Source organism: Pygocentrus nattereri, chromosome 4 (genome assembly GCF_015220715.1).
Source record: "Pygocentrus nattereri isolate fPygNat1 chromosome 4, fPygNat1.pri, whole genome shotgun sequence".
NCBI classification, from domain to species: domain Eukaryota; kingdom Metazoa; phylum Chordata; class Actinopteri; order Characiformes; family Serrasalmidae; genus Pygocentrus; species Pygocentrus nattereri.
Window position 1 is genome coordinate 27865143 of NC_051214.1, and position 26655 is coordinate 27891797.

The window sequence follows — 26655 nt, forward strand, 5'->3', positions numbered from 1 at the left end:
GTGTGTGTGTGTGTGTGTGTGTGTGTGTGTGTGTGTGTAAATGTGTCATTCACATTTAATTCTTTATTTCCTTTTTTGGGCTTTAAACGTTCTGTTCTGCTGCTGTGATGTTGCTCGCACCTCTCGTCTGGGAGCTTTAGCATTTTATTTTACACTAAAAGCACCTCAAAAAACAGAAGAACCAGAGTCAGCCTCCCATATGTTAGACTGTATGATCTCTCGTTTTATATGGCAAGGTAAAAAGCCTAGGATGCAATTTAAAACACTTCAACCTTCTAAGTTGAACTGAAGTGTTGGTTCTTCCACATTTGAAGCTGTACTTTTGGGCTGCTCAGTTAAGGCCTATTGTGTCCACTATTACCAAAGATACCACCACTAGTTGTTTAGATACTGAAAGGTTAAACTGTGAAATAGCCATAGAGGACATACTATTTACTAATACACCCTTGTCATCCTGTAGGGTAAGCCTCTCACAACTCAAACACAATTCAAGTTTGGAGAAAAATACAGAAGACATACAATCTGCCAACCACTCTGTCAGCTCTAAACTTGATCAAATCCATGCATAAATCCCCCACTATATTCAGATGCATTTAAAAATTGGTCCAGGCATGACCTCACCTATATACATCACTTATTTGAATAAAAAAAATACTTAAGTCTTTTGTCCAAGTTTGATAAGAGTTTGACCTCCTTGAAACAAACTTTTTCAGATTTTTACAAATTAGGCATTTTCTAAATAAGCATGAAGATACTGACAAAATAAAATTACCATCTCCAATAGAGCCCGTAAGGTACTATCAAATTTATATCAAACCCTTGAATCAGTGCAGCCACATAACTCCCTGTACATTAGGCATAAGTGGGAAACCGATATGGAGATTTCAGTAGAAATTTGGAAAGATATCTGTTCAGAATCTCATTTAATGACCCGCTCTAGTAGTCGGAGGGAATTCAAATGGAAGCTTAGTCCTATATTCTTCAGAACACCATATATAACCAAGAGGATTGGCTTCGAGCAGTTGCTGGAGGAATTGCGGGGAAGCTGAAGCGAATTTTGTCCATATTTTTGGTCATGTGAAAAACTGAGGAAGTATTGGGAGGACATCTACAATGCTCTTAACCAGGTCTTTGATATTCCACTCCCTAAAAAACCTTTAGTACCAGTAACCACCCCCCTATTAAAGGTATAAATGTAAATTGGCTGAAAACTACTGTTCCAGCATATGGGTCTTGGATTCATGTGTATGGGAACTGCATAATATAGAAGAAATAAACACACAACAGATGTTTCACCTCTCGTTTTCTTCGATTAGCTACCACAGCTAAACTAGTTATCACCGTCAGTGACATGATGACTGTGGTAAAGGTAAACTAGTTGTCACCGTCAGCGACGTGATGACTGTGGTAAAGGTAAACTAGTTGTCACCGTCAGCGACGTGATGACTGTGGTAAAAGTAAACTAGTTGTCACCGTCAGCGACGTGATGACTGTGGTAAAGGTAAACTAGTTGTCACCGTCAGCGACGTGATGACTGTGGTAAAGGTAAACTAGTTGTCACCGTCAGCGACGTGATGACTGTGGTAAAGTAAGCGCTGCCTCTGATCGAATCACACTAATAAGAGTCCCGTCTGATCGGTTTGGTCCTCATACATAATCAATTCATTAAATGAAGGAGGAAAAAAAACCAAAAGGTTTTCGCGCTCGCTGAAGCTCGTGCTGCCCCCCTCAGTGACGGCGCCGCTCGCGCTACTTCTCAAATAACGTCTCGGACGCGGTGACGTCACGGCCGTGTGTTGGCGGCGTGCCATCTTTGAGCGAGCGTCAGGCCGCGGGCCTCTGACTGCAGGAGACCGGCGAGTCTCACACGAGACAACGGGGCAAGAGAACGGAGAAAACCCACCGCCGAACGACTGGGAGCAGCTCGCCTCACCGGGCCCGCCGCTCTTCACCTCTCATAGGTCACGGTTAAAAGAGGAGGCGCGAGAGAAGAGCAGCCGCAGGAGCGCGGGACGGCGGCATCGGCCTCGCGTGTGGAAGAGGCTGAGAGGGACCGCTGGCTGGAGCTAAGCTAACATAGCATAGCATAGCTTTTGTAATCCACCACCGGTCACACACACACACACAGCTACACACACACACACGCAGGCTCGAGGCGAAGCGGGCCGGGAGACCCGCACACAGCGGCCTTTCTGAACGAGAGGGAGGGAGAGAGAGAGACGGGACCGGCGGAAACAGGTGAGTTCGAGCTCGAAGCGTCTTCCTCCTCTCGCTTTATCGCAGCTGTGTGAGGGCGGCGGGGAGCTCGGGCATCACCGAGGCGAAGCAGGCAGCATGTGAGGGCGCTAGGTTAAACTAGCACTGCTGGAGTAGCTAGCTAGCGAGCGGCTAACGCTAACGGAGCCACACCGCCGGGAGAACAGAGGAGCCCGGCCAGCGCCGTGCGGGGGTTTGATCGGGCCACAGCGCAGAAACGAATCCGAAAGACTCTGATGGTCCCGTTTTGTCACGTTAGTCGTTCAGGGTGCTGGGCGCTGGTGTGTGGTGCTGTATGTGAGTTTTGGCTTCCTTTAGGCCCAGGGGAGCAGGGGAGCGGGCTGAGGGGAAACTTGTTAAAATGGGGCTCAGAACTGGAGGCCACCTCACCGGGCCGCCGTGACCCGCCCTTACCGAACATTATATCGTACAGTTTCTCCGCGGCATAGCTGCGTCCGTCTGGAAGCAAGGAAAACCGTATCCACAGCAAACGAAAATGTATTTGCAGTGTCATTAAAAACGGAGACTCTTCGCCTTCTGATCTCAGCTGTGTTGCTAATAATGCTGCGGTAGCTGGGAAGGTAACTAACCGCTTGTCTAAATAAAGCGGGCATGAAACAAAATCACTTGGTGATGATTTCACTTCTTTCTCAGCGCCTAAACGTGTTTGCTCCAGGTAGCCAGATGCAGGCGACTTAACCATGTCTGCTTTCCACAGTGCATAGGCAGGTTGGTTGTCCTGTCCTGTTTATTGGAGCCACTTCTTCGCTCTGAATCATGGCGATGCAGTAATTAGAGGTTCAGCTGCAGACTCCATGTACAGTATATACCGTAAGGCTCTCCGGGTTCTCGCTCTGGTGGAGCCATAATGAGGGGCATTCCAGGCTCAGTCACCACCAGAAGCAGGAACAGATGAGACGTGATTCATCTTCCCCTTTGCTGTAATAGGAACAGGGGCAAAGCAGGGAAGACCTCGATGAGCAGACAAGCGTTCACCTCATTACTTCCTTGTCTGAGTAAAAACTTATTCAAAGTAGGCAGAGTAACCGAGACACTTATGATGTTGAGGAAGTAAGCAAAAGCATATTGGACAGATCTCAAATACCTCGGGGCTCGTTTCACTTTAAACATCCAGTCTAATTGGGCTAAGGGATGCCTGTATTACAGGGAAATTGTAGTTGTCTAGGACCCCTGGCAGTCTAGTGTAGAGATATTGACTTCTGCCTGTCCCCCGGGGGCACTAGCTCAATACTGCTGATTGCTCAGGGGTGTGTAGGCACTGAGATTGGTGCGTTCATTTAGGAGACAGGTGTTACCAGGTGGTTAGAAACCAATGTTATTTTAAAAAAGGTGGAATTAAGCATGAGAATAAAAGAATAATCTCTCTTGCCCTAGTGTTGAGTGAATAATTGAATTAAGGTTCATGATGAAGATTAAGATGTCCTGATCACTGAGACAAATCTAGTTTTGTCTGTATTTATATTAAGAGAACTGCTTCTGAAACAAATTTTACGTGTCAAGTAACTTTTATTCCATACTAATTTAGAACCAGAACCCACAGTCCTGTTTGTTTTTCACACCAAGAAATAAATTCATTCTAGTGTCCACAAACTGCCTGATCTGGCAGACACTGTGCACCTCCTCAGATTGAAGTGTCTACATTACTGTTCTCTTTTTGATCCCTTATGTGCATGTGTGATGTCTGTGTATTCATGCTGAGTGGTATATAAACCGCATCATGATTCTGAGGTGAAGCTGATGTGTTTATTGCTGATTATGTTGAACACTGGTGATTGGCTATGGCTGTGATTGGGGTACACATCATTTCAAAGCAAGAAGCTGCCATTCTAGGATCATTTGGCTCTTAGCTGTTACTAATGCAGTTGTATCATGGGTGCATGTGAAAGCACATACTCTGTGCAAACCGACGCAGTGGACTCTTCCCTGTCCAGTGAAGTGACGAAAGCTTTGAAGAACATCCTTGTCCCTTTGGCTGCAGTGCAGTAGCACCGCTTTAGCAGCCGGTGTACTTGCCTGACTCCTGGCCTCCAAGGCCATTACAGTCCGTCTCACTGAGTTTGGTTGGTTCTGTGCAGTAGTGGTCTGTTCAAGCTCAGGATCTGCCTCTTATCTCCCCAATTTCCCTTCCAACCTTTTCGCTAAACACTGTTTTGTTCTCAGAAGGAGACCCCTCAAATGTATTTAAAAAAAGAGAGAGCAAGAGTCAAGGGCTGTGTTTGCATGATAATTTTACTAATGTTAATCTAAAACACATCTTGCAAGGTATATTGGCATGATTTTGTTTTAGTGTTTGTTTTGTTGTAACCAGTGATAAAATCTCAAAGTCTGAAGTCCTGACTGTGTGAACATGGTAGGTTTCACTTTCATTTATCATACAGGATGTATGTGATTTGTCATTTATTGAAAAACTAAACTTGGTTGGTCACCCTAGCCCTATTTGGAAGTGCAGTCACCTGATCAGTTTATGTGTGACCAAGTTCATCATAAGACCCTGAGGGCTTTTATTCTCTGTTTAACGAAATGTACAAAAATATTTAAGTTTTTTAAGTGATTTTTGTGGTTGAGCTATTTCTAAGTGCAAAACATGGAGGTTTGCTGAGTGTGTGAGTGAGTGAGTGAGGGGTTAGGTAGTTCAGCTTATGGGTGACTAGGTATGACATTTGTTGAGGTGACCCTGATCCCCATGATTTGCTGTCGCTTGGCTTTGGCCACTTTCTGTGTTTGACACCACATCAATTATGAATGGAGCTCCATGTGGTTCTCGGACGCTCTGACCCCCACCTCCGTCAATCCACCTGTCGGCATGGCAACATGACATGCTTCATTGATTTAATGGCAATGTTATGAAGCTGCACATATCTTAAGCTGTATTTCAGATGGCGAAACACATCTCTGCACAGTGTTCTTTAGCTATATTTTTCTCCAAGAAAGGAAACTTAGGAGTATGTTATCATTTGGGTACAATTTAAGGAAAGTAGAGTCTTAAAGAAATTGAAGGAATAGAAGGAAACTTTGGACAGTATGAAATGGTTTGGAAGCCAACGCATCAGCTTGTTCTTTAGTAACTCACTGTTGAGACATTTTAGCGAAACTCTCTATCCTTTATCAGTCTGGGTTCATGGAAATTCAGAATTACTATGTGTGTCTCTCTTCTAGCTCACTTTTGCACGTAATGTTTTTCCTCTGTCCGATAGGAAGCAGTCTGAGGCACTCCTGTCCTGCTGACTCACCTTTAAGCCATAATGCTACAACAGAAATATCAGGCTCACACTACTCTACTCTATCTCCCTGCAGACGGCTGGTTCTGAGGGGTGAGGCCAGAGGACCAGACTCAATGAGTTTCCAGCGAAATGTCAGAGAAGTCAGGGCAGAGCACCAAGGCAAAGGATGGCAAGACCAAGTATGCAACCCTTAGCCTCTTCAACACTTACAAGGGCAAGTCTCTGGAGACCCAGAAAACTGCAGGTAAGGGATTTTGCAATTCAGCATGTAAAAATCATAGTGATTGGCAGTTATATGTGGAAAAAAATGCACAGAAAACAGCAGTTTTGGTCTATGTAGTATGATTTGTTGCACAATTATTCAAGGTTCATCTGCATAAAAGTTAAGACTAGCAGAACTGCGATCTGCTTATGTTAATCTTAAGATGGTTTGCTTAAGAATCTGCACATTGTTACAGTAAGCATTGCTCATCTGGGAAGAATGTGAAGTACTGGATGGGAGTCTTTTTCCCCTGGTTCATTTACCCCCAGCTTTCCTCCAGAGCATCGTCCGCTCAAATAAGCAGCCTTTTGTCCTATCGAGTCACCACCATGCATTCCTATGAGCCTTAGGAGAGAGCAGGCAATAGCGTATGTGTTTTTGTGAGCAATTCTGTGTTGATTATGAAGGTGTATTGCATCTTCTGCGTTGCCAAAATACTGTGTAAATATGCGTTTTAATATCTTATGAATTTAAGTTCATGCCTTTGGTGGGCTTGAAAATTTCTCATGTATTTCCTTTCAGTTGCCGCCAGACATGGGCTCCAGAGTTTGGGGAAAGTCGCGGCCAGTCGGCGTATGCCCCCTCCTGCCAACCTGCCCAGCCTAAAGGCAGAAAACAAAGGCAACGACCCCAACGTCAGCATCGTCCCAAAGGACGGCAGTGGTTGGGCTTCCAAGCAGGACCAGGCTGGGGAAGAACGGTACAGCATACAAGACAAACAATAAAAAGCTGCGGTTGTACAGTTGTTACTGATAAGTCACATGCATCACATCAAGTATGGTTGGTCAACTGTGTGTAAGATAAAAAAAAAACGCACACAAATGAATAGTCATAATATCAACAAAAATAAATCGGAGCAGTTGAAATGTCTGCTTTGAGAAAATGATGGAAAAACAATACCGGACATAGAGCAGGTTGTCATTTTATTTTATGTGATCTTTCAGTAATGACAGTGTCAGCTGCAGTGCCTGCTAATCTTTAGTTTTACGTCATAGGTGCAAAATAGAAAGAAAACAAAGGGTGAATAACCTCAGTCTTACTTTTGGATGGTAACTAGTGACTGGGTCGTGTTTAGGTTGATAAGTTATGAGTTTCAAATATAGAGGTAACTGCAAATTTCACAATACGATGCATATTGTCATTTTTACATTGCAATACAATATGTTTTTGGTACAGAATCATTTATTAGTTATTTGTTTCATTCATTCATTCAGAATCTTCTTATTTGGCATAATCTCTTTAAAATTGTTCGGTCCGCCTTAAATGGAGCAGAAGTAACATGTAGGGGTATCATGGACTGTTAATTAGAGCTATAGAAACTTTTTCCAGTACAGAACCTTTTAAATAAATCTAAGAATGCCCTTTCTTAGATTTATGCATCATACAGAAGGAGAGAGAAGATGCGAGAAGCATTGTCGGCAGGTCTATTTGAAACTGTAACGTGATCGTCTTTCTCCAGTCGGGCAAATACTGTTTCCTATGTTTTTGTCCTGTGCTGTCCTCCCTCTTTCCAATCATCTTCCTTAATTAGATCCTTTCTTGCTTCCTCCTCAGCTGTCTCTGGCACTAAAAATAAATCCATAACATTCATTCAGTATATGCATTCCTCTCTTTGTTTACAGTTTTAATAATGACCAGTGTCATATTTGCATGAAGGTTTTTGTCTGATTTTTCTTCTCTCCTTTATTGTTTATAGACAGCAGGAGACCCCTCCCCCACAGCCAAAGCCCACTGTCCCTCAGGCAACTGACACTTCTCTGGGCGTTAGCCGTTCTTGGGCCAACAACAAGCAGTCTGGAGCCGTTGATGGTTAGTCATAGCATACACTTGCATCTGGAGAATGCTTAAAAATTTAGATCTTGTCCTTTAAGTGCAGCTGTCAGAAAATTAACCTTTTGGAGAGTCTTCCTGGTGTGGCCTGGCTTTCAGTTTGTGCATTAAAAGGGTACAATTAGAACACATTCCTGATCTATTTTTCCTGAGGGTTTTCTAATGACTTGTCATTTTACCTTAAAAGTAAATAAACTTTAATTTGCCTTTGTACATGCTGTACTTACTGTTAGCACAGATTACGGCTCTGTGAATTAATTACAAATGTTCTGCCAAAATAGGAGGTCCACGAATAAGCAGCCAGTTCCACCAAGAGTTCCCCAGCCTGCAGGCAGCAGGTGAGGCAGAGAAATCAGCCGAGCAGGAGGAAGAGCCCTATGGACCAGGCCCTAGCCTCAGACCTCAGAGTATGTCCTGCAGCTCTCTCAGACTGTAATGTCAACATTGTTGTACAAAAAAACCCTCAAGAAATGAAATGTCACTAAGAAAAACCTCCTGTTATTTATTTTCCCTCTGCTTCAATCTCCTTTCTCCATAGATGTGGGCAGCTGGCGGGAGGGTGGGGGTAGAAATCTGAATGTAGCTCCCAGCCCCTCAGAGATGGACAGCAAGGCTTCTGAGGAGGCGGGGGTGGGTCGAGGCACTCCCTCCCCCACTGGGGACTCAGATGAGCAAGGGAAACACAGCACTGGGGAAAAGAGAGATGCCAGAGACAGGCTTTCTGCTCCTGCCTCCCAGCACAAAGTCAATGGTGGACAACAACCACCTGGAGGTGTAACATCACAGTTCCATGCCCAGTTTAGGAACATGATGCCACCTTATGTAAGTGATGAGTTGATTCTCTGTCATATTGTGAATATTTAGAGAAGTTGTGAAGAGAATGCTTTAAGAGCTGTTTTTAGTAGGTATCTCACTGGTTTCACAATCCTCCTGGCTCGCAGCTCTCTGCTTGTTTTCCTTATGGCATCAAAAGTGGAGCATTATAGGCACATTTCTGGTCTGTGTCTTGGCTGCTGAATTGGCAACATACTAAGTGAAAAATTTAACAGTTGAAGATAGTTATCAAGCCATTGTTTTAAATCAACATTTTCTTACTTCACATTAGGTTAATGTTGAACTGTATAAACATGCATACATTTCTTCCCAGTAATTTTAGTTAAATTGTTCACTCTCCTTTTGATTCCCTTGCAGTACAGTTTGAAAGTGTTTTGTAATTATGTTTTTAAAAACAAGTCTTACTCCCCCCCCCCCCCCCCCCCCCCCCCCCCCCCCCCCACCCACCCCCCTTTCTAGATGTTCCCTCCATATTCTCGTATGCCGTATCCACCTGTGCAAGGAAACTTTAGACACTCTGGCCAACAAGATGGGTCAAAGTAAGTAATCTTAAGTGGCATGTGATGCATGTTAATGTCAGAACAACAGCCCATGTTGTAGTAAACAAACTACCAGTTAATCATTTTTAGTGAAACTGATTTGTGTTCTCACAAGACAGAGCGTGTTAGTTTTCTGCAAAGGTCCTTGGTTGCCTTAAACCCTAACTAACGTTTTATAAGTCAAACAGTATGCCATGTATCATTCACAAGTTGTCCCTTTTGAAGAGAGTATAATAGTTATTATTGATAAGTGTGTAACTGCTCCTTTTGTAAAACGTCCTCTTAACTCTGTCAACCCTCTTTAACCTTATAGTCAGTTTACATCCTTTCTTCTCTTTCAGGGGTTCACGGGGGAGTGCAAGACCTTCCCAGCCTCCTCCTCAGTCCTGGCTACAGGATCCAGACCGACCCTCTATTGTTAGTGCATCAGAGCTGAAGGAGCTTGACAATCTGGACACAGATGCTGATGAGGGTTGGGCTGGTGAGTCAGTTCTCATTAGTCTTTACTTTGAGACCAGTGTAGAGATCATGATTTAATGTAAGGTACTACTGTCTGTTACGTTTTATTTTTATTTTTTATTTGTTCACAGGTGCCCAAATGGAAGTTGACTACACAGAGAAGCTGAACTTTAGTGATGATGAGGAGAATCATACAGCTAAGGAGAAAGGAGACAACTGGTGAGTACTTTGTCTTTATGAACGTAAATATGTAATTGTGACATTTATTTAGTTCCTTTGAATAAGGGCTGGGGTAGGGGGGTCAGTTTCATAAACTAATGACAATCTTAAATGCTTTGCTTTTCTTTTTTATAATTTTGGATAACTTTAAGCTGTCTCAACATCTTCTTGCAAAAGCAGTTGTGACTTTAGCATGTTGTGGTTCTACTAATGGACATTTAATTAATGGTGAAAGGACTGAAACATAAATGTGGGAGGTAACATCACTGTCTTTACATTCAGGGAATGGATGAGTAAGGTGGACCGTATGCGATCACGCAACACTGATGCCCAGGAAGGTTGGAAAGAAGGAGGGGAGGAGAAAAGTGAGAGCAAAGGCTCGTGGGCAGACAGTGTGGACCCTAGAGTTCCCTCTCCAGCCAGTATCACTCAGTACAACAAAACAGGACCATCCTCAGACTACCAGGCAAAGAACACAGATCTTGTTTCTTTTGAAAATTTGTATCAAAAATGTTTTGTCATTGCAAGAACTTTTTGCTGCAGTGTATGTTAACATTCAACCAGTGTGATCTATATATGAGAATTTCCGAGAGTGTTCTTACTAATAGTCAAGTTGTCTCAAGATCAAGTTTATAGCAGTTTTATAAAATCATCTTCACAGGGTCAGGCAGCAGGGCGCTCTCTAGGAACTGGTGCTGCTCGTGTGGCAAAACCATCCACCACAGCCTCTACTGAGGATGACTCAGAGGCCTGGCGGCAAAAACGGAAGAAGCAGTCTGAACTTTCTGAGGCTGTGGAACGTGCTCGGAGACGACGCGAGGAAGAAGAGCGGCGCATGGAGGAGCAGAGATTGGCTGCCTGTGCTGAGAAACTCAAACGCCTGAATGAAAAACTTCGACCTGCTGCTACGACAGAGACTACAAAAACAACTATGCCAGCACACAGTGCTGAGCCAGACGAGACTGAAACCGTGCCTAACCTACCCACTGAAACTTCTCAGGCTGCTCCTTTGCAGCAGCCCCACTCGTCTGTGCCCTTGCCTTCTCATGATAAGCCAGAGCCAAATGTGGAGGAGGAGCCACAGTTTGCACCTAGGCAACCCAGCCCTCCTGCACACAGGACTGTTCAGGAATCGCAAGTGACTGAGGTAGATGCTGCTGTAACTGAGGAGGTGCAGGTGGAGAGCCAACCAATAAGAGACTACTTTGGCACAGAAGAGTGCAGAGGTAAGGCAGTGGAGAGTTTAAAGTCTTAACAGCTAGGCTATCATCTGTCACCATCTGTCACTCTTGTAATCTGGACATAACATGCAGTTTTTTAATAATAGAAACAGTAATAAATATGCATGTGTAGAGCACCTTTCGAACAAAAGAGGCTTTGCAACCTCTGAGTCGCCCTAAGTGACCCAGTGGAAATGTTAAAGTTTCATAGTAACGTGTGTATTCTTTTGCAGTGGAAGAGCCTCAGTTGTCTCTTCCTCGGCTGGATCAGTCTGGCAGTGATGACGCTCCCCATCCGCAGCTGGAAAATGAAGCTGAGGCAGGGACCTCTGTCCGTCCCTCACTCACCTCTGGATACTCCAAACAGTTTCAGAAATCTCTGCCGCCTCGCTTCCTCCGACAGCAGGTATATTCCTCATGTTAGACGTGGTCTTTGTGCAGTTTTACCATTATTTCTCTTGAAGTTGTATGTGCACAATAAGGCAATGTCATTTCACTTCCATTTATTTATTTATTTATTTATTTATTTTTTTTTTTAATCTGGTCCACATACCTTTTTATAGAAGCACTTTGTAGTCATTCTTCAATGGGCAGGACCACCACTGAGCAGGTATTATTTGGATGGTGGCTCATTCTCAGATGTTGTGGTTGTATGTTGGTGTGTGTTGAGTGGATCAGAGACAGCAGTGCGGCTGGACTGAGTTTAACAACCAAAAATATCCAGCCAGTAGCATCCTGTAGGCAATGTCGTGACCACTTGAGGATGACCAACACACACTGTGCAGTAACAGATGAGCTACTGTGTCTGACTTTAGATCTACAAGGTGGACCAACAAGATAGATGTGTCTAAGAAAGTGGACAGTGATTAGGCAGTGTTTAAAGACTACGGCAAATACTGCTGTGTCTGATCCACCAGCACATCAGTGTCACTGTAGTGCTACGAATAATCCACTACCCAAATAATGTGCACTCTGTGAGGGTCCTGTGGGGTTTCTGACCATTGAAGAACAAAGAGTGCTAACAAAGTATGCAGAAGAACAGATAGACTGAAGTCTGCTATTGTAGAACTACAAAATGCACCAGTATGGTAAGAAGAACTGATAAAATGGACAAAGATAAAGTGCAGATTCAAGGAACTTTCTGGTTAGCATGCGCTCAGTGGGTTGTAGACTCAACAATTTTTCTGTAATCAAGGTTCAATATTAACTTTTTCCCCCAACAAATGTAATTGTCCTAAACACATTTTTGTTTAAAAACCTTTTGGAGCTATAAATGGGTACACATACGCCAATCTCATTAGGGCCATTAAATTAATCTCAGAATAAAAGCAATAACATATGTATGAGCTCTTTCTCCAGTGCAAATTATATTCTGTAACCAGTATAGGTTTACCTTTGCTGCACATTTCCAACTTTTCAGTACTGTATGTAAATGTGAGTGTGGGAGGCCATGAGTCTTCTGTGCTATTAGAATTACACTGATGTACCAAAAGTCATGTGATAGCAGTATGTAAATTGATTATGAAGTGGCTTTATTTCAGGTGACTGCTTGGGAACTCCCACACCTGAATATGTTAAGGTTGAAACCTGGCCAGCACGCTCATGGCAATGCAGGAGTCGTAGCTTGTGCAAGACGGATAGGATATTCAGTTTCCAAAAGGCATTAACATTCCTTGTTCCATATTGTTGTGTGTATACCAGGAATAAATCATAGCATAATGCACCTGGTCATCAAGCCCAAGTTGTCCAGAATTGGTTCCAATAAATGGTGTGGCTTGCACGTTTGCCCGACATGAGGCCCATCAAGCCAAGAGGTCCTGATAAGCTAGCAGTGTTGCTCTTTCTTGCATGCAACCTGATAGGGGGATTTAACTTGACACTCAACTGGATAAGACAGTTTTTGTAGCATACATTAAGCATCAGTGAAAAAATTCTGCTGTCCTAACTTGGTGTTTTACTTGCCTCAGGCTGTTCAGGTAATCAATGTTGGTGCTATTTTCACCTTAGGATCATGTAGGGCTGCTCCAGATCGTCCAATTCTCTTGTCAGTGCATTACTGTGGAGATTGTACAAGCTGTGTGTGCAGTTAACCACCTCTGTCAGCAGTGGATACAATTTAAATTAGTTGCATTCACTAATTAGAAGAAATGTCTCTTTTACTTTTGAACATTTCAGGGGCTTATTAATGACCAGTGTATAGAGACCCCAGGGGGCATTTGACTTGTGAAAGGAAAACTGACTGCCTTTTGATAGACCTTGTGTTCTTTTCTTAGGAGCAATTAAAACAACAACAGTGGCAGCAGCAGCAGCAACAACAACAACAGCAGCAGCAACAGCAGAGTGGCGGAGGCTCAGTGTCCCCTTCCGGAGCATCGGTTCCTCCCCAGCATCGATCTCTCTATCAGCCGTTGGGTCCTCACCACCAACACCTGGCCTCCATGGGCTTTGATCCACGTTGGCTGATGATGCAGTCATATATGGATCCACGCATGATGTCTGGACGTCCTCCAATGGATATGCCACCCATGCATCCAGGTAGATTGCCATTATTCATAATGGCAATAGAATTGCTCTCAAACATGAAAACAATAAGTTGTAACGTTTCTGTTTACCTGTGTGTTGCAGTATTTCTTGTATTACATTCAGATTTAATTAAGGGTTTTTTGGGGTTTTTTTGGGTATCTTTTTTTAAAAAGCAGGGAGAATGCCTCCAAAGCAGCTGGTCCGTAGAGAGCCCACAGATAACAGCAGCTCTGCTTCTGACTCCTTTGACCATCTAACCCGACCAGTTAGAGAGCATGGGATGCCTAGTGATCCACGGATGGTGTGGGGTTCTGATCCCTATCCCTCAACTGAGCCCTTACCCTCTGCCACACCCCCTAAATGTCGGGAGGACTGCAAGGAGCCCAGGTTGGGAAACCTTTATTGTAACAACAACAACAGGTCCTGTATTAAATTCCAACCAATAATACAACTGATAATTTAGTGTCTGAATATTTTTTTGCTGTCTAACCGATATACAAAACCTTCCAAACTTTTGATCCATCCTCATTGGTCCAAGTTTGAATGAATGGAACAAGGGTTATTTTTGTAAAACTTTAAATTAGAGCTTTTAATCTCACACAAACTCCTCCTTTTTTATGGGCAGACTTGATGCTGGTCTTGACCTGGAAAGAGGACTGTCAGCTGTTTATCCCCAGGAGCACAGCTCCCTGGAGCCCAGGAACAAGAGTGACTTTTTCAGGGACTCCTCTGAGCCTCTCTCGGCATTCAGCCATGTCTCAGAAGAAGTGCCAGGTCTCCTGCAGACAGACAGGACCCCAGGTATCTCTTCCTTTGAGCCAGAGACAGCCACACTCTCAGGTGGAGAGGAGGTTGACTCCATAGGGCAGGCTGTTCTCAAGAGGACCATCTCCCAAGGTTCCAGCCACTCACTCAAAGTGGAAGAGCCCAGGTTTGAAGGAGTTTCCAAAGCTCAAAAGACCCTGGATCTTCCCAGTGCTACAGAACGGTTAGAGGATAGTTGTAGAAAAGAGCCTTTTGGCCCAGGACCTGCACTTAACAGTCGGGCAACTCCACCCACTGCTGCTGAAAGCATGCACAAGGCAGAAAAGCTACCACTGGCAGCATCCAGCAAGCAGAAGGCTGAGTTGCGCTGGGGCTCTCGTGGTTCAGTTGCAGGGAGGAGAGATGGAGCAGGAGGGGAGCGGCCAGTTAGGAGGTCTGGGCCGATAAAGAAACCTGTCCTGCGGGACATGAAGGAGGAGCGTGAACAAAGGAGAGAGAAAGAGGAGCGTCATGAGCGAGGGGAGCGATCAAAAAAGGAAGGATCAGCCTTCAAAGCCCCTTTGTCTGCTGCGGCCACAGTGTCTGACAGACAAAAGCTGTCCAGCGAGAATCAGAAGGAGAGTGTGGCTGAAAAAGAAGAGGGAGCGCCTGCAGGTGCCAGCAAAGCGCGAGAGTCACAGTCAGCAGGTACTGCCAACGCTCAAGAGGAAAAACCAAGCAAGCCTCCTCCCAGTGAGAAACGCTCTGAACCCAAACTACCATCGCGTAAAGAGTCCAACCTGCCACCTAGAGGCTACCGCAGAGAGGAGAGGGAGAGAGAAAGAGAGCGTGAGCGGGACAGAGAGCCTGATAGGGACATTGACTGGCCTTCAGATACAAACTTCAAAGGCCGTGGTCGGGGAGAATACTACTCGCGTGGTCGCAGTTACAGGGGCAGCTACAGTGGTAGAGGGAGGGGTAGTCGTGGGCGAAGTCGAGGCGAGTTCCCATATAGAGAGCCACGCTCTCGCTCAGACTTGCTAACAGCCGCAGGAGGTTCCGGCTTCCGCTGTCGTGAGGAGAGTGAGACTCGGAGTGAAAGTTCAGACTTTGAAGTGCTGCCCAAACGCAGACGCAGGAGAGGGTCCGACACGGATTCGGAAAGCGAAGGCAGAGAGTCTGCCAGCGACACCGGACCGTCTGACCGTGAGCCCAGTGCTAAGCCCAGCAGACCCCTGCGCCGTGAGTTACCAGAATCTCGCCCTTCTGCCAAAGCTGCCTCAGGCTTTGGGCCTGGGCATCTACCAGACAAATCTGGCTCTCGAGTTGAAGAGGAGGGTCGGCCTAAACCTGGTTTTTTGCCAAAGGGTGAACCGTCAAGACGTGGTAGAGGGGGACTGTACAGCCGAAGAGGAGGAGGCAGAGAACGGGGGGCACCCAGATCAGTTCCGCTGCGTCGAGCTGGAGCACGGGAGGGCCTGCCAGGGCCTTCCAAACCCATGGAGACCTTCCGACCAGAAGAAGCAGAGATGTCTCGTTTGGACAGCACGGTGGCTGAACAACGCTTGCCTAGATATGAAGGTAAGAAATTAAGAGAAGGGGGCCAAAGCGCAAGGGAGAGACCTCGGAGACCCAGGCCTGCCAGACCTCCCAGGCAGGACAAACCCCCACGCTTCAGGCGCCTCAAGGAACGAGAAGCAGCAGTCATAGCAGGTGAAGCAGCTTCCCCAGCAGCTACAGAAGCATTGGTTGACTCAGCACCTGCATCTGTTTCCCCAGCACTGTCCAAAGCTCCTGGAACACCAGTCACTCTATCTGAAAGTGCTGCTGTTGCCATCCCAGCACCAGTCGCTACTGCCCCCAGTCCTCCTGAACTTCCTGTCACAGAGACGGTTCTCCCTGAAACGGGAAACGCTAGAGTGGTTGCTGCTGGCAGCAAATCACCTGACCTGTCAAATCAGAACTCTTCAGACCAGGCCAATGAGGAATGGGAAACAGCTTCTGAAAGCAGTGATTTCAATGAGCGAAGGGAACGAGAAGAGAGGAAGGGTGCGCTGGAAGCAGCTGTTGCTGCAACAGCATCCTCTTCTTCTGCACCTCTTCAACCAACAGGAGCCCAGAACAAGTCCCCCCCTGAGGGAGGAGTGACTCCGAAGCGTGAGGCATTTCCCCCAGCCAAGAGGAGCTTCTCCAGCCAGAGACCAGTGGACAGACAGAACCGCAGAGGCAATAGTGGGGCCAAATCAGGTCGAGGGTACGCAGGGGGCAAGAGTGAGCGCAGGGGAGGGTCAGGAGCCAAATCAGGACGCAGAGGGTGAGTGCTTTATTGATGGTCATTAGAAGAAAGACATTTTTGCTGTTTATTGATTTTGTTTTAAAGAATAATGTAATTGAAGTTATTTTTGTTTATTTATGGGCATAACCATGGGTTATACTTATTTACTTCTGTGGTGGCTTGTAAGTGCGTTGCTGGGGATGCAGCTTTGAGAGTCAGTCTTTTAATAGACCTTAATTTGATCCAGATTTGTGGGTGATATCTCCTGTACTAATTGCAGATGGTTTTCTTAATATAGGTGCCTAAATATAGACTTTTTTTTTTTTGGACTGCCATGTATTTTTTTCCCCTCTTAAGAACACACTCTTAATTGGAGTTGTGCTGCGGCCCTGCCCCCTATTTCCATGTGCTTGTGTTTGTGTACAAGTCCCTTGCTGAAGCGTTTTGTTAAGTTTCTTAGTTTTCTTTTAACCTATTTTAATGTAAATACATTTCAGGTGTCCTTATTACTTACTTTAGTTCTGCAGCTCCACTCTCCCCATAACCTTCATCTTTTGATCTTTTAAATTCTGAGTTTTCCATGCATTTCTCTCACTGACTCTTCATATTGAGCTTTTTGTTGTTTTGTCTCTGTAGTGCTGCAGCTCAGAGTGTGGATGGCACGCAGGTGGGAGCAAGTCAGAAGGCCAGTAAAGAGCCAGCAACTAGCCGTCGCAAAGAGGAGGCCAAGCAGGCTGTGAAGAAACCTAAGGAGAAGGAGAATGCTCTGTCTCAGTTTGACCTTAATAACTATGCTAGTGAGTATATCTTGTATAACACCAGCTGTGTTTTTAACTCTGCTAAATGTTGTTTCGGTGCGCTGTCAAGCTTTGAGCTTAAGCACAGTGGCTTATTCTGCTTTTTCCATGATTTCAGGTGTGGTAATCATTGATGACCATCCAGAGGTGACAACGCTGGAGGACCCACAGTCCAACACTAATGATGACGGCTTCACAGAGGTTGTGTCTCGGAAGCAGCAGAAACGTCTGCAGGATGAAGAGAGGAGGAAGAAAGAGGAACAGACCGTACAGGTCAGTGAAGGAAGACTTATTTGGTAGTCGGTTTGCAGTTGAGTCACAGCTGAGCAATGAATGAGTGTTAGCATGCTTTAATACAATCTGTGCCTGGGTAAAACCTATGAAATGTACCATTTGGTGGGAGGGCTTGGACTTGGAACATTTTACTTGGTTAATTCGCACTGTATTAGAATAAAGCTTGGAATTCTCAGATATGGAGATTTGTCTCTTTCATAGAGACTTATAATAAAAGAGAGGTTTATAATCCTGTGCATTTTATTTTTAGAACTGGAATAAAAAGAGTTCAGGGGAGAAAGGCCGAAGCGGAGGCAGCTCCAAATTGCCTCCACGGTTTGCCAAAAAACAACAGCAGCAAGCATCAGCAGTGTCTCAGCAGCAGGCTGCAACACCAGTCCATCAGACCCAGACTGCTCCCTCTCAACCACCTCAGCAGCCTCAGTCTCAGCCGCAGTCAGCTGTCTCTGTATCCCAGCACAGCCTTCCTGCTCAGGCCCAGAGCACCAGCTCATCACAGCCTTTAGAGGGTACTGTGGCCCCTTTGCCTGCTGCAACTGTAGAATTTTCTACCAAGACCCAGACACACAACACACTGGGTACAGAACTGTGGGAGAATAAGGTTGCTGGCTCCACAGTGCTCCCAGATGTCAAGAAACGTAAGCATTTTTAATTTTCCTATTGGTTTTGGGGATTGTACAAGTTTTTGTGGTTACTGTACTTTGATAGGGTTTTCTTTGTTTTTAGGTGTCTTTTCGAAAAAAAGTCTTTATTTTCTAAATTTATTCCCTCAGTTGGTGTTTGTAGTGAAGAGGTAACACCTCATCTAACACATTTATCCAAAGTCTTCCACAGGTTTTCTTTTTTTGTTGATCTGATGACTGCAAATACAAGAACATATGGTTTACGTCAGGACTGTCCAATCTTATCCACAAATGTGGGTGTGGCTACAGGTTTTCACACCAAAGAAGCTGTAGCTCACCTGCATATTGGTTTAATCAGTTTGTATTAGTCTTTATACAGTTCATCAGGAGACCACCTTTTTGTTGAGGTGAAAACCTGCAGCCACACTGGTCCTTTGCGGATAAGATTGGGCGCTCCAGTTTACATCATTTTTGTACTCCTTAAACTATTATCCTCTTTCTATCCGTCACGATAAAAAGGTTTCATTATAGAATAAGGGGGTGGTCGTTTAGAAAAAAAATTTGATTTGTAGTGACCCTTTCCTTTTAAGTTGATAAAAGGACCCAAACTAAAACAGAGCATAACGGAGCCTGACATCCTCACTGGGGTTGAGCATTCAAACTGGTACCATTCTCTAGGTGTATACAACACATCTCACCCACTTGTGGAGGAATATGTTGAAGAATGACCCGTATACCATATATATCGCAGTTAGGCTTATGGTGTTGGCACCATTGAACTCTCCTGTATTGACATTTTCACTCACCTGAGAATTCTCCTTTTTTCCATTTTGCACTAATGCACAGACATTTGATAGATGAAATGAAAAGGGTTTAAGTATCACTTTTAAAAACATTGGATCCTGTTCAGCAATCATTTAAGTTATTGGTTGTGTTGTAATGTCATTTTAACACTAATGGTTAATCTTTATTTCCAGTTGGACCCATCAGCCCTCCTCAGCCACCCTCAGTCAGTGCATGGAATAAACCCCTGACGTCCTTCACTGGGACCGTGGCTTCTGAAGTGAGTGTGGTGACGTCTGTGTTGCTTAATTCGCACTAATTACATGTTTGTCTGCCCCATAGTTTAATCTGTGTTGTAATACATTGCTGATTTAGGGTTCGACAAAACATACTGAAGTAAGATGTGCACCCCTGCATCTTGATACTGATCCTTGAGTCATTCTGTGTGTGTATATAATAGGGTGTGAAGGCTGGAACAGAGGGTGGTGTGGAACTTGGCATGGAGAGTATACAGTTTGGAGCGCCCTCATCTGCGGGTAGCACAGACAGCGATGGAATACCAGTGCTACTAGAAAAACCATCTGATAATAAACTACCTGAACCAAAAGAACAGAGACAGAAACAACCTCGTGCTGGACCCATCAAACCACAAAAAGTAAATCATTCACACATACTTATTGTCCTAATTTGGTGTATATGGCCACACACAACCCTAGGAAGGTGGTCATTTGCTCTGCTACATTCTCACATACTTAAAAGCACAAAAGAATGCATGGTCTAAAGTGTTGTACTGTGAAACACATTATTGTAATTGTGACTCTAAGCTATATCACTGACCATATTTGTCTACTAGCTGCCTGACATCGCTGCTCCAGAGCAGAAGGAGTACAAGCCAGGCCCTATTGGTAAGGAGCGCTCGCTGAAGAACCGGAAGGCCAAAGATGGTCGCCAGTCAGATGGCGAAGGTTTGGAGAAGGGTGGACCTGGAGGCAGCCGGGATAGAGACTCCAACTCTCCTGCTAAAGACAAAGTTCCTGAACTTGGAGGAGATATTGAGGGCATGATCACAGTCCCCTCAGCCGAGTACTCAAGCAGCTCCAAGGTATGGAACTGGCATGGCAGAACCTCTACAACTGAATTTAACAACTTTACACAGCTTTTATTTTATATTTGAGTAAGGTTAACCATATTCAGTCTTTATTTTATGTAATAATTCCTTATTAGCTTATCTGGTGTGTGTTATGTGGAGTATTATGTATGTGAGTGATAGTGTTCTTTCTCAGGAGTCTGTAACTGACTACACTACCCCATCCTCCTCACTGGCTGATACTGTGCCCACGGGAGGGAGCAAAATGGAGGAGAGCCTGGTTGCTAATGTGAGCCATAGTACAACTACAGTTTTTGTGTGTGGGGTTTTTTTTTTTTTTTTTTTTTGCTCCTTTTTTTTGTCTTCGGTTTTCATTCAGTGATTCTTCCCCTCTCTATTGCTTGCTTTTGCTCTTCTTTCTCTCTGCCAATTGCCATAACTGTGATTCCAAGTCAGTTTTGCACATTGTGAAGTCTCTTTCCCCTCCTTGTGTGTATTGTTCAGGTGGCGCTGCCTCATTCTCTGCCTCTGCCCCGTAGAGAAGCCCTACAGCAGAGCTCCAGCCTCAGCACTGTCTCTCCTGCTACAGTGGACCTCACACTGAAGGTGAAGCAGTCGTGCACCCTCTATCTTGACTTTTCTGCACGTTAAGCAGCTGGGCTCCAATAGGAGTGCAGTCCTATAATGCTTGGCCAGAGAAAGCTCCTCTTTAAAGCTGCGCAGTGTCTATCAGCTGCTTACTTTTCAAGCCCTGTCAAGTGTAGCACTGTATATGTTGATCTTGTTGACATCTGTCAGAAGCATGCATAACCTTTTGTTAATTTCTGCCACTTCCACAGATGGAGTCAGCTCGTAAGGCATGGGAAAATTCTCCCAGTCTGGGAGAGAAGAGCTCTCCTGTCACCTCCTCTGCATCCCCTATCACCAGTGGAGGAGGAGCAGGTAGTGCCTCTTTCAGTTCATTCTCCAGCGCCTCTGTCCCTCAGATACCTGTGGCCTCAGTTACACCTAGCACATCGCTGTCAGGTAGGCTGTAAAAAAGAAAGGCATCTGTTCCATCCTCCAAGCTTAAAGCACAGAATCTGACATACCAGCCTATGTAATTGTATGTTAAGTTGCTTAATATTGCCTTTGACCAATCAACTAATCAGGATGTACATGATAATGATGAGCCTTCTACTACTGCAGGTTCGGCCACCTACACCACATCATCTTTGAGCACCAAGACCACATCTGCCTCTGATCCTCCCAACATCTGCAAAGTGAAGCCCCAGCAGCTGCAGAGTTCTGGGATGTCCAACAACTTTTCTCAGCTGGGCTGTGTGCCCTCCTTGTTACCCCAGCAACAGCAGCAGCAGCAAACCCCACAAGTCTTTGTTTCCCAGTCTGCAGCAGGTAAAGGATTTGCATGCTCTCAAACACATGCATAAATGTACATACAGAGTCATACAAGTTCAAATGTCTCTATTACATATGCATGCACAAGTTAAAATTTCCTTTTACTTGTATGTAGTAACAATATCTGCCTCATTACTCTGTGGTGATTTATTTCATGGAAGATTTATTTCCCTAATTTTTAACCATGCTGTACTTGTGTAGTCAGCTCCTCCATTCTTTTATTTTTTTTTCCATATTTTGTTGTCTGTGTACTTTGTTTATTGTGTGTAGGTTCTGCAGCTCAAATCCCAGCATTCTACATGGACACCAGCCACCTGTTCAGCACACCACACCCTCGCCTGGCTCCAGCCTCTATTGCCCAACAGCAAGGTTTTCAGCCTGGTCTATCACAGGTGCTCCTTACCTACTTTCAGTATTATTACTCTATCGTTAGTCATGGGTAATCTTGCACTACCGCTGTTCAGTTCTGGTCCTAGATGGCTGGTGTCCAACGCAGCTTGTTGACTTGGACACAACTGATTCAACTCATCTGTTAATTGCCAGTTTGTGAGTGTTTGAGCAGAGAAATCACCAAACTGTCCTGGATCCCAGCCCTTCAGGACCTGACTTGAATTCCCCACATTCTTGTGGTTTGATATGCTGATCTTTTGTCTGTATATTACACTGTGTGTGAACTGCAAGTGTGTGTAGTCTGTACATTATGTTGTTTTTGACAGCAGCTTGTATTTGTGCTCATGTAGCCTACAGCAGTGCAGCAGATTCCAATCCCCATCTACGCCCCCCTGCAGGGTCAGCCCCAGCACCAGGCCCAGCTTGGCCTCAGCACTGGCCCACCAGTCTCTCAGCCACAAGACCTTTTCAGTTCCTCCATACAGCCCTACAGGTACATTTTAATGTGACTACTGACCAATCACTCATAGATGAACACAGTGAGCTCTATATAGGTCTTTTGCGTTCTCTCTTTCTGATGCATCCTGTATGTTTTGTAGTCACTGGTAGTATTTGGTAATGCGTCCCAAACATCCTTTTTCACTGTCTTTATTAAGCACCTAATGATGCCTACTTGATGTGTGTTCTCCAGGTCTCAGCAGGCGTTCATGCAGAATAGCCTGTCTCAGCCATCACCTATGATGCTCTCAGGAACTGCCCTACATAGCTACCCAGGCGTGCAGCCCCCAGACCTGGCCAAGCCCCAGTCAAGCCTGGCCTTTCAGCAGACTTCCAACACACAGCACATCCCCATTTTGTTCGAACCTCAGCTCAACCAGCCCTCTGGAATAGGCGGCTCCCAGCTCATAGATACACACATGCTGCAGGTTAGCGTTACAACCTTCAGTTGTTTAAATCTGGAAATTAAACGTTTAATTTGCATATCTGAACGTTTAGGAAAAAAATTATCTTTTGGCAGTTTTCTGTGTACAACATTTTATACTCCTAAACCAGTGTTTTAAACAGGACGGGCCCTTTTCTGTGTGGCCCATTTCTAACTGACCCTACTATTGTATTACAGCGCCAAGGAATGAGTCAGCATTCAAACCTTTACTCTGGACAAGTGCAGCAGCACACACAGAATAGCTACTACAGCTCGACACAGAGTCCCAGCTCTGCATTGCAACAGGTAAAGGCATGTACTCGTAGCAGGCATATATCCACTGGACGTAAATGTAGTAGGTGTTCATCGCTAGTATCCGAACATGACTTTCTGTCTCTCTGCAGCATATTACAATGCTGTTTTAAAATATCATGTTTAAGTAATCCATTTAGGACATTTTGCAGATACCCTTATGCAGTGGGAGCCTTTATATTATTAGAAATTATTTATTACTATTTATTCTCATCTTTCCGCAGGTTACGGTCCCCATGCCTGGCTCACAGTTGTCATTGCCCAGCTTTGGTTCTGGTGGGGGGCAGCCTCTGTTGGCCCTGCCCCAATCTTTGCCCCCGACCCCTCCACATTCCCAGCCACCTAACCTCAATCGCCAGCCCCCGAACAGCCAGCCTTACCGTGGCCTCATCGGGCAGAACACACACAGCATGATGCAGCCTTCCAACAAGGTATGTACAGTTTTATTTATGTTTGTGTTAAATCACATGATCAAAGAATATGCAGCAGTTTAACTGAAACTGAGGTGCTGTTTGTGATAGATGTGTGAAATGGACATAAAGCTGTTTGGCAGTGGGATGGATGTGAAACCTGGTACTCCTCCAATCAGTGCAAGAAGCACTACCCCCACATCAAGTCCTTACAGGTATTGTCAACGGTTTATTTGTCTGTCTGTCTGTAGGAATAAGACACCTCTGTCATATGTAACGCACATCTACAGTCGGTTTTGACACTGAGCTCATCTTCCAAAATCAATCTCCTATCTCTGCTCAGGGCAAGCTCCACAAGCCCTAGCAGTCAGTCAAGTAAGATGAACAGTATGCTGTATCCCAAACAATTCCAGTCTGGATCACAAGGCATGCGCATCCCACAACATTTCCCTGGACAGTTCAATCCACAGGTAATCCACTGAAAACTTAAATACTTGACTCTCTATTTTGTCTTTATGTGCTTAAGTAGAAAAAGTAGTGAAGTAAAATTTCTTGTGAATTTTCCTTTATTTTTCGTCTCCCTGTACAAACAGATGTTGTCCCAGCCTAACATGGTGTCTCCACTGGTACGTCCCCCCCACGCCAACTCCTTTCCTGGAGGAGTACAGCGTACCCCAATGGGTCCCCCTATGTCTCCCAATTTGAGCGGGGGACTAATGCCTCACCCAAGACCTCAGCACCCACCCCGTGGTCCTTCTGGGCCTCCTCTTGCACCCCGTGGCACACAAGCAGCTCTCAAGGCTGAACAGGACCTTAAGGTAGCAAACATTCTTCTGTGGAATATTGTTCATACAGTACATTGTTAATGTAACCAGTATCATTAGATATTTCTAGCAGTTATTTTGGTTCTATAGATTACAATATAGTACATAAGCAAAGGTCAGACATCTATAATTTAAGAACTACAGGTAGCATCCTTTGTGATTTTTTTTTTTTTTTTTTTTTTTTTTTCCCCCCCTTTTCTAGGCAAAGCAAAGAGCAGAGGTACTACAGTCCACTCACAAGTTCTTTTCTGAGCAGCAGCAACAACAGCAGCAGCTAAAAGCTCCAGTATCTAAGGCCACTCGTATGGAGGTAGCAGGCAAAGCGATTGACAGCATCGCTCCAAACCACCAGGGGGCTCCATCTGACCATGCTGAACCTGACAAACCCACACCGCTCGCCACGACTAAGCCTATCCGGACCGGCCCGATCAAGCCCCAGGCCATCAAACCTGAGGAGAGCAAGTAAATATCAACCTTCAGTGCAACAGACAAACAGATGAGCAGTTGGATGAATAGTAGGACTTGACAGAGATCTGCTAGAGCACATACAGCCCTGCTGGAGAGTAGAAAAGTTGGGTTTTGGAGAGAAGGATGGGGATACAGGATGAACAGTAGCATACTGATTGAAAGGTACTGTGTTCATTGCATTTACCATGCCCTCATCCTGCTACACTCCTTTCCAGACCACTCGTCTCCTCTGTAGGGTGGAGGGGTGATTGTTAGGTTGTTGGCGCCTCTAGTATGTTGTTTTTTTTTTTTTGTTTGTTTTTTTTTTAAAATAAAGATAAAAGGCAGTAAAACAATTACTGTACATGGCTGAAGATATAAAGCAGCAAGTTAATTTGCTGCTAAGTGCACAGATGCATTTTTATTACAGATATAAATGTTTCTTTGTTTTTTTTTCACATCACACTCTCCTGCAAGCAAAATGACTCGATAAGGGGGCAGTTATTTGTGCAGTGGAATTCTGCTCTGCTCTCCCCTTTTTGTGTTTTCAGTTCAAGGAACAAATCTTTATTTAAAAGGTTTATATCAATTTCTGGATTTTGTGATCTGGCACAAGCCTTGCTGTTAAGGTCTCAGAGTAAGAGGCATGAAGATATCCACACCCACTATTTTGTGAGAGCGTGCACACGCACACATGCATGGCCACTGCTCACTTTATCCCTCCCAATATAGTGACATGATTTCTCCTGACCAAGTGGTATGCCAAAAACAAAATGAAACCATTGATAAATCACAAATGCTTCTTGTCTTTGCGCTTTTGATTTCCGTAAGAGAAACGTGCTGTTAGAGCCACTGATTTGATTGATTTGATGGATTTTTGACGATTTATTCAGTGATTGCAGTCTCCACTGTGAGCCTTTCCTCCTGCCTTCTTCTCTGTAGTTCGATTGATTGTGAGAGTTGTTGAAAAAGTGGGAGCATGTATGTGTGCAACACCTCTCCTTGAATCTTTAGCCAAAGGTTAGGCTTTATGAGAACACCACCATTCTACACAGTTTGACCAATGACATACAGGTCTGCTTGGTCCACAGGTAGTACTTTTTTATTTTTTTTCCCTTGTTTTTTCTTTTAAAAAATAGTTTACTCCAGAGCAGTCCTATGACTGATGTCTATTAGCTCAAGAACTTCCCCTTCACCGATTTCTGAATACAAGTGAAGGAGTTTCAAATGCTTTACTTTCTCTCCCAACCAACTCAGACTTATTTAGTCTTTCACTCTCTTTGCAACAGCTCACCCAGCCATGCTGCTGACAGTGCTGTAGGGCAGGACCCTGACCTCTCTGACAGCCAATCTCAGCACAGAGAGGTCACTTGGGGTCTGGGTTGGGTTTGAGCAGCAATGCTTGATTTTTAATACTTAAGAAAATAGCTGTAAAGGCGAAAATTCATAATTCGAGTCAAGATAAACATGAAAGGATGGGGGGAAAAAGATGAGGTTAAAAAAAGGTTGAACTGTAGTTCAGAAGCATAAAGGACTTATTTTCTGTTGTGATGACCACAGGCCTCAATCAACTGGGCCTTTAACCTCTCCAGTCCATTCCTCTCAGGTTGCTATGGCAGAAGGAGGACTATAGATATACAGGTGTTTTTCAGTGTGGACCTCCTAAACGAAAAACAAACAGGAGAGGAATGAGTGGAGAGAGGGATGATTTTTTTTTTTTTTTTTTTTTTTTTTCCTCGTTTTTTGTTTTACTTGTACAGGGGTTAAATCGCTGTAATAAAATATGTAAGGTCTTATTTACATTCTCTTGGTTTGGTTACAGAAACTAATAAAATAATATGCTGTTAAAAAATGAAAATTATGCATTAGTGTCTTTTTTTTTTTTTTTTTTTTTTCCTTCAAATGAAAATTGAAAGTGAAAAATGAGTAAAGTGCCTTCTGTTTGCTGGTGAAAAAGATACAAAA

General features: G+C 44.5%; 1 protein-coding gene across 2 annotated transcripts; it reads left to right on the plus strand.

Annotated features, from left to right (window-relative positions):
* The first annotated feature begins 1800 nt into the window (after positions 1-1800).
* prrc2c (proline-rich coiled-coil 2C) lies at positions 1801-26551 on the plus strand. Of its 2 annotated transcripts, none has more exons than XM_017688745.2 (34): positions 1801-2238; positions 5572-5742; positions 6283-6460; positions 7457-7569; positions 7872-7997; positions 8129-8412; positions 8884-8963; positions 9305-9444; positions 9554-9641; positions 9924-10107; positions 10303-10867; positions 11095-11267; positions 13135-13396; positions 13558-13771; positions 14010-16442; positions 17040-17200; positions 17319-17473; positions 17745-18132; positions 19095-19180; positions 19361-19555; positions 19754-20002; positions 20184-20276; positions 20492-20593; positions 20827-20929; positions 21176-21382; positions 21656-21777; positions 22126-22268; positions 22467-22701; positions 22896-23003; positions 23234-23440; positions 23531-23634; positions 23763-23889; positions 24013-24237; positions 24446-26551. In XM_017688745.2, exons 2-34 carry the CDS (start codon positions 5628-5630, stop codon positions 24707-24709), a joined length of 8229 nt encoding a protein of 2742 aa, XP_017544234.2. In that variant the 5' UTR covers positions 1801-2238; positions 5572-5627; the 3' UTR covers positions 24710-26551. The 2 variants fall into 2 exon arrangements, with proteins under 2 accessions (XP_017544234.2, XP_017544228.2); XM_017688739.2 differs by having other exon boundaries at positions 1802-2238; positions 20827-21013.
* Positions 26552-26655: the final 104 nt, after the last annotated feature.

Excerpts from the sequence above, each read along its gene's own strand:
- prrc2c (XM_017688739.2), top strand. The coding sequence starts at position 5,628 with ATGTCAGAGAAGTCAGGGCAGAGCACCAAGGCAAAGGATGGCAAGACC. Across the intron at positions 23,004-23,233 it reads CCAGCTCTGCATTGCAACAG|GTTACGGTCCCCATGCCTGG; the intron begins GTAAAGGCATGT and ends ATCTTTCCGCAG. Across the intron at positions 23,635-23,762 it reads CCCACATCAAGTCCTTACAG|GGCAAGCTCCACAAGCCCTA; the intron begins GTATTGTCAACG and ends ATCTCTGCTCAG.